Source organism: Triturus cristatus, chromosome 4_2 (genome assembly GCF_964204655.1).
Source record: "Triturus cristatus chromosome 4_2, aTriCri1.1, whole genome shotgun sequence".
NCBI lineage: Eukaryota > Metazoa > Chordata > Amphibia > Caudata > Salamandridae > Triturus > Triturus cristatus.
Genome location: NC_140586.1, coordinates 340154569 through 340167837, shown reverse-complemented (window position 1 = coordinate 340167837; position 13269 = coordinate 340154569). Strand labels below are relative to the sequence as shown.

Sequence of the window (13269 nt, the reverse complement as noted above, 5' to 3'; positions counted from 1 at the left end):
TGCCCAACTCCTGGGTGCCTACCTATCCTCCAACTACCCAACTTACCTCTCGAAGTGGTGGTCGCACCTGAAGAATCTTCGTCCCCGAGCTTGCAGCCTTTGTTTGTTTTTGAGCTTCTCCATTGGAATCCATTGAGCACCCGGCGGCTCAAAAGCACCCTGCACCCAGCCGCCCGAGTGCCCCTGGCAGTGCAACTTCTACTCTCCTAGTTTCCCATTTTCCCTGAGCAAGTGACCAGGAGCCCAGCTCCCACAGCCACGCGGCCTGCTAGCCAGCAGCCACCAATTACCAACCAAATGCCCCCTGCCTCCCATAGGATAACATTGGAACTAACTCACTCTGCACCCAGCTGCCCCTGTGCCGCTGAGGGTGTAACAACTGTACTTACCTGACCCTGAGAGACCCCTGAGTCTATGCCCAGAACCTGAACTCTGCCAGTCGAGTACTTGCCCAAAAGCCGCTAACTCACTTTTTCCATAGGGTAACCTTGACTCGTTTCACTTGGAAATTCTTTTAAGTGTCGAGTTTTGAAACTTTAAAATATTCATCTAAAATCAGCCGAATTACGAAAACAAATTTACTTACCTGTTACCAGGAGAGACCCCAGTGCTGGATCTTGGTGCCCAGCACTGACGCTGTAAAGTAATTACAACCGTACTTGCCTATAACTTGATTTTCCTCCATAGGATAACATTGCCTGGTTTTGCCAGAAATTCTCCTGTGTCGATTTTGCTAACTTACAAATATTCGTTAAAAATCGCCTGTATAACAAAAATACTGTCTTTCAACTGTTCACTGGAGATGCCCCAGGCTGGATCCAGGAGCCAACACTGAGTTAGGAAAAAGTAACAAGAACCTCACTTACCTGGTAAGTGAATTTCCTCCCATAGGATAACATTGGTGATTCTATGTGAAAAAGTATCGAAGTGTCAACTTTTAAAATACAATAATATTTTTAAAAATCACAACTGTAACCAAAACGTTTTTATTCAACTGTTAACAGGAGATGTCCCAGGACTGAATCTAGGATCCAGTCCTGTGGTAAGAAGGTAATCCAAAAAGTAATCTATTGTATTTAACTAGAAATTCCCATTGAGCTCAATGTATAATTGTGTTTGAAATTGTATTGCCTATTGCAACAACTGTAACTATTGCATTCAAAAGTCTATTGCCTATTGAAAGTATTTATCTAAAGCATCTTGTTCCGAGAAAGTATATTTTGATACCTACTTGTGGTTCTAAAATAAAACTACTATATATTTTTATATACAAAACAATTGGCCTAGAGTTCAGTTCTTGAGTGTGTGAGACCATTTGCTGACTGTGTACAACGAATGCTTTACACTGTCATCTGATACTGCCTTACTGCTCGACCAAGCTACCACTTTAGAGAATAAGGTTATATCTAACTTTAGCCTCTGCCAAACCTCTTGGGAATGTGGACTCTGTGCACACTGTACCTATTTGGGAACAGTATATACAGAGCCACTTTCTTACACTTACTGCTCGCCCACACTATCACAAATTGTGAGTAAGGTTCTGATCTACTTTTACCTCTGCCTACCTTTGAGGTTCCACTGGACTCTGTGCACACTATACCTTTCTTTTGTATAGTATATACAAATGCAGCTCCCTACAGTGTAACAACAAAAGCCTTTCAGAGGGCGCTTGAATCAACCAATCATCCAGATATGGGTGGACTAAAATTCCTTCTCCTCGAAGGATAGGGACCAGAGGTCCCAGAACCTTAGTGAATACTCTGAGAGGACTTGAGGCCACAGATTAAGACTCAAAACTGATAATGGTGGTTTTCTACTGCAAAGTGCAGCTACTTTTGATGCGACTCCCTGATGAGAACATTCAAATGGGTGTCCTCTAAATATGTTGATGCCAACCAATCTCCCGTATTTATCAAATGCATTATATATAGACTGTAACGTCACCATCCGGAAAGGGACTTATTGTTATCGAGGAACTGACAGATTTTAAATCTAGCACAGGCCTGAACGACCCGTACGTCTTCTGCACCATAAAACCATGAAGTTTACTCCCATCCCCCTCTCTGCTGGAGGCACCCTGGAAATTGCTCTTTTCTGCAGTAGACAGTCAACCCCTTCAAAATCGCAAGGCATTTGGAACGATACTTAGGCAGATAAATGACTTATTGCAGTTGCTGGAGAACTTTGCAGAAACCCTACTGCATAACCTTCATTGCCGATTTCTAGAATCCATACTTCTGAAATATCCTTTGTCCAGTTTTCCAAAAAGTGGGGAATTCTTCCACCCACTGACTCTACCGTAGATGAACCATACTAGTCAGGATCTCTTTAGGTGGAGCATTCTTGCTCACCTCTTTCTTGGGGAGGGTAAAGGACCTTGGTTGATATTTACGTCTGCAGAAGTTATATGGCTTGTACTCCTTTTCAGAAGACTCGATCGCCTGCTTGTGCCAAAACTTCTTAGAATCATAAGTCCCTTTTATAAGGGAGGGCGTGTTTGCCATCCTTTAATGCCTTAGAAATCATGGATTCTAATTTTTTACTGAATAGCATTTTACTTGAAACTGTATTTTCCCTCCTCTATAAATGTATTCTAGTCCTTATCAGTGCTCCAGCTGACATAGCCATCATCCTGTTCACATTCGAGGAGATGTCCACTAGTAATTGTGCCTGCTCCCCCATACCTGCTAGTAGCTCTGGAGATTCAAGCCGCTCCTGGATGGCTACTCCCAGGTTGTCAAAGTTCCTAATTACCGATTGGGCAGTATAAGTGGCATACATGGTGCCTTTTAGGGCCTAAAATCCTGCCGTAAATGCCGCCTTCAGACCCTGTGAGAAAATGTGGTTCTGTTTGCAGTAACCAATCCAGTATCTTGATTAAGATTTTACCTCATTACCACCCAAATACAGCAATAAGCAACTGAAAGGTGGTCAGTACATCTTTGCAAAGACCTTTCCACTCCATAGCAAAACGGGTAAGTTTTTAGCAGCTTTTTATCCGTTTGAGCTAAAAACAAAATCCGTTATCTGCAGATTATGCAGCAGATTATGTGAACAATACATAATTCTTTTAGTTCTTTTCAAGAGCAGTTGGGAGTACTAAATGGTGATGCCTGTTCCATAATGAGCAATGCTGCAACCCCACTCTGGTCTGTTCTTGTGGTCTTCCCACATGCAGAACAATGCTGATTCTGCAGATTTCCTGGCCTGAATCCTCTTAACTGCTTAGTAGATTGTTGCTGCTGGGGGTTTTTGCTTCCTGCTCTTAGACGCAAATATGCTTGCTTTAAAGTAGGTTTTTTTTTTTGTTTTTTTTTTTAGCATGAAGTAGATTGTTAGGGAGTTGAATTGAGTAGTGAAGAGTTCTGAAATGTTAATGCTTGTGTTCCACCCTACAAGGTCTCTTGGCTCTCTTTATAGATGTTTTGTACATTCCATTCTGTACTTTCAAGCCGGGTTTTCAATTTCTGCTTTCAGGCTTTCCTCAGTTGCTTTTTTTTTTAGGCTCCTCATTATATATTTTTTCGCCTTTTTACAGTTTTGCATCTTGACGGAACTCTTCCGTTTCCCAGTGGTAGTCAATTGCATGTTTTCATAGGAACCAGAGCATCGAAGACCTTGGTCAGACATTGTTGGAATTTCTGTATAGACATTGATTTATTCAGTAGCAGATAATTTTGTCTGCAGAACTTTTAGGCCAGGTTTCTTCAGTTATCTGGTTGTCCTATTCTAGTAGGAGGAGCTGGAAATGTCGACCTGAAGAGATTCAGGTTAAAGTGGATGATTGGTAATCACTCCATGCTGGTTGACAGTTTACAGTAACTGATTAGTCTTTTTTTAGACTAAATGGTGTTCAGAGTACGGCTGCCAAAGGTATGGATCCAGCGACTTATTACTCCGCGTTCAATTATTCAAGGTTGTCAGTGATGCTTGGCATGGTTAAGTAGTAGTTTATCAAACTAAATGTTGCGATCCCTTAGGATACATAGGTTTCAGAGTTAAATTTTAATCGTTGCTACTGGTATGGGCAGGCTTAGAACAAGGTGCAGATCGCATTCTGAGACTGACCATACATAATCGTCTAGTCATGTTTCTCTGCTAGAGGTCAGGTTTGAGGTCAACTATAAGGTCTTGGATATGTATTGTTGTTTTTTAAATCATCAGTTAGTACAGGACATGTTCTGTCCTATTTTGGCTAATTGTCAGGGTTGCTTTTGTGATAGGACAGTCATCTGTTTTTTATGAGGAAAGGGGGTCTTGGCTGAGGACTATTCTGATTGAGTGTTAATTGCTAGGATTCCTGCTGTCACTGTTAATTTCACTTTTTTGCGTATTTCTCCCCCCCCCCCCCCCCCCCCCCCCCCCCACCCCGCTGAATCTTCTGGAATAGTAGAAATTGACTCTTTTTTTGTTTGTTTTGGTTATACTTGCAATATGTCTCTCGCCAGCTTTGTTGATAGTAGTTCAGGAAATAATGAATGATGGAAAGATGTTAGTTTTATGTCTTGGAAGTGGGCACCGAAGATGGAGTGCAGTTGCATTGACAGTTGTTATGGGCAGTGTGATGGTTGTTGTGGATGTTCATCTGGTTCACTTAGTTGATCTGGTTCTCTATTGCATCTCTGGCTAGCGTGGAAGCAGACGTTTTAAGGGTTAATTAGTGCATGCTCACTCAATTCAAATGGGTAATTGGCATTTCTTTGGGTTGAAATGGGGTATTTTGGTCTTTCTTAATCTTATTTTATGTTCATGACCAAACCATGGTTTATAGATGGCCACCTATAGCTGATCACTGTTAAACCTTGGGTCAAGGGTTTAAGTTGTATTCTTGTAAGTGTAAACAAACTCTTATTTACGGGTTCCATCAAGTGATTATGTTGGATGCCCCTCTTATTCTGAAAGATGGTGTCCTTCCATTAAGTGTTCTAGTAAGTTACATGTGCTAGTTGGTTTTCTACCTCCTTATACACAAAGATGATTCCTTTGAGGGTGTTTATTGTCACTAAGGTAATCCCACTGTGGCTCCACCTTAATCCCGGCTTCTGGGCCCTCAAAATAAAGCCCTCCCAGCCTTTGTATTTTAGACTACAATATTATGTTGTCCCTTCATGCCATTTCTTCATGCCAGCAGCTGCAGAGAGGAATCCTTCTCATATAATGCTTTTTCTGTCTGCATCTTGCCCATTTAATGTTAGCTTCCCCACCCCCTTCATGTATTTGCAGTTTTGGCAAGCTTTTAGCAATGAGATTTTCTCCATTTTTTTTCTCGATCATTGGGACTTCTACACATAACACTTAGATCTTGTAGAGTGTTGGTTGTAGTCTCTTATTTTTTCATTTTTTTTTTTTTGTCCTTTCAGCCTGAAGATCCTGCATATCCTGTATCACTTGTAATAGGAAAACTAGTTCATTTTGAACCCTCACAAAGGCAGACAAATAGTGGTGTGGTGCCGTGGTCCCCACCACAGGAGAACTGGAACCCCTGGACGAGCAGCAATATTGATGAAGGTCCATTGTCATACGTAAGTGTTGGCTCTGCCCAAAGTCTTCTTTAGGGCTACTATATTGTATCGTGTTAAATGCAGAAAATACCTGGCATGACACTGAATGGTTGTCAAATGTGTGCATTTCAATGGTTTCAGCATCCGGGATAATGTTTACAAGGTGTAGGTGTTTGTTTCTTGCTCCATATGCAAAGCCAATAATTACAAGAGACGTGACCCAGGGTAATTGACCAAAGTTAATACCATTACTTGTTGTTATGTCTTTCAGGCAACTCAAGAGCAGATCAGTGCTGATTTGAAGAATGACCTGATGTTTCAGCTGGAGAAAGATCAGAGCTTGCAAAAGGTATACAAGATTTGAGCCTTTGGCGTGAATGAGGGTTATGTATGTGTTTGTGTGCTCGTGCCTCTTTTCTTTTGGTGCACACCACTTTGTGTTTTTGCTTCTTTTAGTTGAGAGATGGAGGTGCCTGAAGTAGAAGCAGATAATGTAACGTAGGAGGGAGTTGGTGACTCTTTCAAGTAATGTGAAAGGATACACTTCTTGTGCAGTGACCATTGCGATACGTTTATGTCGAATGGAAAAGTGTTCTGACATCCAAAGGCAGAACTGGGCCTGCTTCTGGGTTAAGTAATCTTTTCCAACTCTGGCCCTGATGTAAGCAAACCATCGGCTACCCTTGGCTGCTTTAGCAAGCCCTTATTTAATAATAGTCCTTCTGTTTGTGGGTACAGCATGTGTTGGTATATACAATTTTAATGAGCACCTCTAAAGTGGTTTAATTCTGTGCTTTCACATGTAAAATTCAGGCTTGCTTCTTGAAGAAAACATGGAGTGTAGTGGTTGTCCTCTGGCAATACAGTTACTGCTGGCTAACTCTTAAGAAAAAACGATTACAGAGATGAAGAATATTTTATGGCTGAAGAACTAGCTCTGTGAATGTTAGATAAAATCTGCTATCTGAAATGGGACCCCACCAATGGTTTGTTTGGTTCAGGGGTCCCCTGACTCGCCCCGGGAGAGTACAGCATCTGTAATTCTCTTTAAATGCATGGTGTATTTAATTTCTCCCAAAACATTTTCAAGACCTTGTAAATTCAGACTGTTTAGAAATTGTTGTTGGGTATGTCTTACTCCTCATCTTTAAATGCTACAGTTCCAACTTTGGTCTTTGGCTGAAGTGATTGCTGTGAGAAACAGTAAGCACAAAGGCTCTGGCTCAATGTATGTCTAATTGAGAAAACGTATTGAAGATGACCTGGCTTTTTTACCTTGTGCTTCTTTGCGGTTTACTTTGGGATTGAGGACATTGATTGCAGAGATTCAGGAGGGCCACACCAATGTCAGTCATGGCAACCACTATCTTGCATGCCCCCCCAGAAGCCTTCCATCTTCATCACATGTTTACCATTCTGTGTCTTCCTATTGGCCTGCTTCTTAACATGTAACAAGTGGATTTTTTCATGCAGACTAGAGCTCCATTGAGCAGCATGTAGCTTGATTGAGATGTAGTATATGTTGAAATCTAATAGGGTCAAGATGGCAGTTTGTTGTGGGAGGGCAAACATTTCTTTGGATAAAATACCCACACTATTCCGACCAGCCTAACCAAGGCTGTCAAACGAGGTCTTCCTCCTTCGAGCGTTTGTAGTGCCCCAGATGAATATAATAGTCTGATTGTAGGTATGTTTTAGGCACTCATTTTATTTTCCTTCTATCACACTACAGTTTGAAACAAGTAGTGGCAATACAAATGTACTTTTGATACAAATCAAAGGTTTGTGAGTTGTAAGGCAGTAGCCAGAGGTTGTACCATGGTCTCCCTCTCCTCTCGCCCTTCCTAATGTTATGCGGCCATCCCTGAAATAGGAGTGGGTGTTTAAGTCATGCTGTCCCCCTCCATGCAGTACTTGCTTGTGGTTGGGGTGTTGCTGATACAAGAGAAACCCTCTGTTCTACAGAGATTGTACTTGCTAGATTTTTTTTTTAATTTGTTCCACATTAGAGAGCATTATTCCAACTTTGTCTGATTTTTAACTTTTGTGTAGCGCGAACAACAATTTCCAAGGCATTAAGTAGTCTGTTATCCATTGCTTGGCTTGAGTAGTGTTTATCATAGCATCATATTTGCTTAAAATTATAATGCAGAGTTGTGTGCATGCATGGACAGAATGCTTATGGTAGATTTATACAAGTGTTTTTTGGTATATATTACTGTGATCTATGACATTGCTGTTGGTTTAGCAGTTCTCTGCTAACCATATGGTAGTGGTGCAAGGTGTAAGCTTTTCAAAGTGGTGTCTGAATATGCCCATTTGAAAGAGTATCTTAAACAATGGTGATTTAAGATATTTGATTTAAAGAATGGAATTAAAATTTTATTATGGGATATTGTTTGCTGCACGTCAGACCGACTGTTTATAGATTTCTGATTGCGAGCATTTGTCATCTTGGGCTACAATGAAATGTGCATCCTTCAATTGACTTCTTATGCCTGATCCTTGCCCACCTCCCTCATTTTCCCACTTATCAGAAGTCAGTGGGACCCATAACTCTCTCACATCGTACCGGTCTCAGAAGATCAGTTCACAACCCTTTCCCAAATTTGAGTTTTCTTTCATTGACCCAAGCTAATATCTGTGCCTCTGGGCCCCAAACCATGTGATTCTCTGTCCAGTGTCTTGTGCCCCCACCCCCTAGACCTACCCAGCCCTTTTTGCTACAATAACTTAGTTCGAGGCATGTGGGCTGCTGAATTCATATCTGTGCATAGATCGCCGCCTAGTGTTAGGTCCGGATGTTTGCACGTTGTTGTCCTGGAAGAGTCTTCGAAGTATCCTGGGATAGGTGACTCCTCCCCTGGACTACAGTGCGCATGGGCATCCTCTCCATCCTCAGATTGTTTTTTTCCGCCATTGGGTTCGGATGTGCTATCTTGACTCAAGTTGGGAAAATCTTTTTTCAGGCCAAAAGGCCTTTAGTTCGCGTCGGTACTGTTCTCGATCGGTATCGATAGTATTTTTGTTAGTTTATTAACTTCCAGAACAAACTTTCGCATCTTACCCGGCCGTCGATTCGACATCAACGATGGAATCGAGAACACCATTCAAGAGGTGTCCGGTATGCAATGCGAAATATCCCCACGTCGACGTCCATCCGGTGTGCAACAAATGCCTTTCACCGGATCACGCCGAATCTACATGCATGGCCTGTGCCAGATTTCGATCCAAGAAGACTCTACGGAATCGACTAGCGGCGAGACTCGAGGCGCAGCAAGCGGCACCGGCCCCGGCCGACATCTTCAACGCCGAGACCGAAGATGTCGAAGAAGTGGAGAACCTACCCTCCAGTCCCGTTTCCAAACATGACTCCGGATCGGAAGATGTCGACGAAACACTCTTTCGCAGCGATGAAGAAGACACCGAGGTAGGAGACTACAATGAGGCCTTAGGGGCCGAAGAGAGTAGCTCCGGTGACTAGCAAGGCCTACCCGTTCAGACTGAAGAAAGCCCAGTGCAGCAGTCTATGGCTCCGGTCGAGGGATCGCCTTCGGGCCTTACCCAAAACCTATCCCGCAGTTCTTCGGCCCCGCCCTCGGGCCCGGCCTCGGACATTCAGCGGCAGCCATTAATGCCCAAACCGGCTGGTTTCCCTTCTTCAAAACCGAAAGCTGTATTGGTTCAATTGAAACCGAAAGTGGCGCTGGTCGGATCGAGGCCCTCCACACCTTCGACGCCAGCAAAACACATCGGCACCGAGCGCACCAAACGAGACTTCGGTGCCGAACTCGAAGCGGCCGACGTCGGAGTCGACATAAGGAAGAAGGCCTTCGGTACCACCAAACCTGCTCGGCTCCCGGCGCCGACGCAATCGACTCCGACCCCAAAGGTCAAACAGCCTGCTGCGTCTCACACCGCTTCCACGGCGACACCAAAGCCACACTCATCGAAGAAGTCGACGGCCATTCCCGCCCCTCGACTCGATGACCCGCCGGCGCCGAAAAAATCCACGACCGCCTCCACAGAACCGGTCGGTGCAAAAGACTCGAGGGCACTCCAGTCGCGACCCATTGCTGCGCAAAGCACCAAAACGAAAACGGTCCTCCAGGACACGTCGGGCTCCGAGCCAATTAAAGCTCCAGCAGCCTCTTCGACACCAGCCAACATTACTTTTGGCCTGCCACCATCCTCGGCCCCGAAAATGTTCCAAATCAGGACACGGGTGACCCATACCACAATCACGCCTGCCGAACGCTCTGCGGAGACGTCGCCATCGCATCTAATCGACGCCGACACCGGCAGGATGATTATCCACAAACGGAAAATAACTTCGGAGCCGGCTTTGGACTCCTTCAGGATTCCACTTAAAAGAAAGCTGCCTGTGGCTACAGAACCAGTTCTTTACGAGCCTTTCCACTCACCCTACCTGGATCCGCAATCCTTCTCTCCCACACACTCCGACACGGATGCGTTGGTGGACTACATGGGTGACCAAGTCCCTTACCCCGGAGACATGGACCCTGACGGCCAACAGGACCCCGATCAAACTTGGGATGACCCTGTGGACCCAGGTGCACCTATGGATGTACAAGACCCGCAACTCTATGGAGCAAAAACATCTCCCACAGAGGACACGGCAGCGTTCAACGCTCTAATTGAACGTGCTGCGGCCAATCATGGGGTGCAACTTCACTCGGACACCGTCGAGGACGACTTTCTTATGGATACTTTTGCATCCTCCGAAAGGAATATAAAAACTCTACCCATGTTGAAGGGTGTCCTCAAACCAGCAAAGGACATCTTCAAGGAACCCACCAGGGCAAGAGTCATAAACCCCAGGATCGACAAAATAATGATCAGCGCCTGGGGACCCTGCTTACATCAGAGGCCAATTACCTCTGGATTCCATTGTCGTTGCGAATGCTCGCAAGAGGGCACACTCCCAAACAGGTGACGCTCCTCCCCCGGAAAAAGAGTCCAAGGTGTTAGAGACCTCTGGCAAACGGGTTGCCGCCCAGGCAGCCAACATATGGCGCATTGCCAATACTCAAGCACTCCTCGCTCGCTACGATAGAGCGCACTATGACACATTAGAGCAACTACTCCAACATCTCCCTGACCAATTCAGAGAAGGTGCAGAGATCCTCATCAGGGAGGGACAGCTCCTCACAAACGCATCCATCAAGTGCGCGCTGGATGCCGCAGACACAGCTGCCAGGGCCATAAACACTAGCGTCATGCTGCGACGACATGCCTGGTTACGAATCTCCGGATTCAAACCTGAGGTGCAAAACAACATACTCAACCAGCCTGTCAACCCCGACTATTTATTCGGCCCGGCGGTTGACACCACCCTAGAGAAAATAAAGAAGGACACGGACACTGCAAAGTCCATGGGGGCTCTCCAGACTCAGTCCTTTCGGAGCGGCTCCTTTCGTCGCCCCGGAAATAGAGGAGCAGGTAGAGGACAGGGGTCACAACGAACATACAACAAGGGCAATACACAAACCACCTACGATAAAAACACCCGGGGTGGATATCGTGGCTCCAGTACAAAGGGCAGAGGACGCGGCTACGGCAACACCAGGTCCTCCCCCAAGAACAAGCCGTGACGCCCTCTCCCTTCCTCCCGACCACATAACACCTGTCGGGGGAAGGCTACAAAGGTTCCTGTCCACGTGGAACTCCATCACCACGGACAGGTGGGTCAAAGACCTTGTCAAATACGGTTACTGTCTAGAACTAACCTCCACTCCACCCACAATACCTCCAAAAAACCGTCCTATGTCCTCCGAGCACTTAGCGCTCTTACAGCAGGAGGTGCAAAGTATGCTTCTAAAAGGCGCAATAGAGGTCGTACCCGTCCACGAGCAAGGTACGGGGGTGTACTCCCTGTACTTTTTAATACCAAAAAAGGACGGGTCGCTCGGACCTATATTAGACCTGAGACCCCTAAACCGGTACATTCTCTCCGAGCATTTTCACATGCTCACTTTACAGCAAGTCCTCCCGCTGCTCAAGCAGGGAGACTTCCTGGCCACACTGGACCTCAAAGATGCGTATTTCCACATACCCATTCACCCCTCACACAAAAAATACCTCAGTTTCACTGTTCAGGGGCAGCACTACCAGTTCAAAGTCCTTCCCTTCGGCGTGACAACGGCACCAAGGGTGTTTACAAAGTGCCTAGCTACTGTGGCGGCACATCTACGGAGGCAGCACATACACGTCTACCCTTACCTGGACGACTGGCTCGTTCAAGCGAAGTCAGCCCAGCAATGTGCCAGCCACATGTCCCGCACCATTCACCTCCTTCACAGTCTGGGGTTCTCACTAAATTACCCAAAATCCCATCTACAGCCCGCACACGTACAACAGTACCTAGGTGCGACTATAGACACTCTGGCGGCCACAGCTCAGCCAAATTTAGTGAGAATCAACAGCATACAGATGCTGATTTCCAAGTTCAAACCACAACACTCCCTGCCCGCGCGAGTGTTCATGCAGTTGATAGGCATGATGGCCTCCTGCATCTTCATAGTCCCACACGCGAGACTACATATGCGCCCGCTTCAGGAGTGCTTAGCACGTCAGTGGAATCAGGCTCAAGGACAGTTGAAGGACCTAGTGTTGGTGAGCGGTCGGGCATACAACTCTCTGCATTGGTGGAATCCACAAAACCTTTGCAAGGGCCGACCGTTCCAAGAGCCTGTCCCACAGATAATACTGACTGCAGACGCGTCTCTCCAGGGATGGGGAGCTCATGTACTCCATTACACAGTGCAGGGACTATGGACAATACAACAAAAGAAGATGCACATCAACCTTCTAGAGCTGATGGCAATCTTCCTCGCTATGAAAGCTTTCAAAGTACACTTGTGCAACAAAGTCGTGTTGATCCGGACGGACAACATGACTGCCATGTACTACATACAGAAGCAGGGAGGAACACACTCTCCACAGTTGTCTAATCTGGCTCAGAGCATGTGGAAGTGGGCCATTCAAAGGAACATGTTCCTCATGGCAGAACACCTCCCCGGCAAAGACAACCAGATGGCGGATCTGCTCAGCAGACACAGCCACCAGATGCACGAGTGGGAGTTACACCCATCAGTACTCCAACCGTACTTCCAGCAGTGGGGTCATCCAGAGATAGACCTATTCGCGACAAGCGAAAACGCAAAATGCCAAAGCTTTGCTGCCAGGTTCCCACATCCGCAGTCGCAGGGCAATGCGATATGGATGAACTGGTCCGGCAGATTTGCGTACGCTTTTCCACCAGCCCCACTGATACCGCTGGTGGCACGCAAACTGCGTCAACACTCACTGAGGCTCGTCCTGGTTGCTCCAACGTGGGCACGCCAACCGTGGTACACCACCTTTCTCCAACTTTCCGTGGTGTCGCATCAAAGGCTGCGGATCAAACCCGAGCATTTGACGCAGAACCATGGAGAGATTCAGCACCCAGATCCGCAACAGCTGAACCTGGCAATCTGGCTCCTGAAGTCCTAGAGTTTGGCTACCTCAACCTGCCACCTGACTGTATGGACATCATTAAGGAGGCCAGGCGACCCACGACCAGAGCTTGCTATGCAGCCAAATGGAAGAGGTTCGTCATTTATTGCAATAATAATGACATTAACCCACTAGATGCATCCATCCAAAACATTATTTGTTACCTATTACACCTATACCGATGCAATCTGGTGTACACCTCTATACGTGTCCATTTGACCGCAATATCAGCCTATCTGCAGACCAGGCA

The 13269-nt window shown here is 45.9% G+C and overlaps 1 protein-coding gene across 2 annotated transcripts in view; it reads left to right on the top strand.

The window, feature by feature from the left end:
* The window catches only part of DHX9 (DExH-box helicase 9), a 219692-nt gene that overhangs the window by 55777 nt on the left and 150646 nt on the right, over positions 1 to 13269 (top strand). For both annotated transcript variants that reach the window (XM_085601733.1, XM_085601735.1), the window contains 2 exons: positions 5361 to 5522; positions 5773 to 5850. In XM_085601733.1, the coding sequence (XP_085457859.1) occupies positions 5361 to 5522; positions 5773 to 5850 (240 nt within the window). The remainder of the gene's footprint in view (positions 1 to 5360; positions 5523 to 5772; positions 5851 to 13269) is intronic.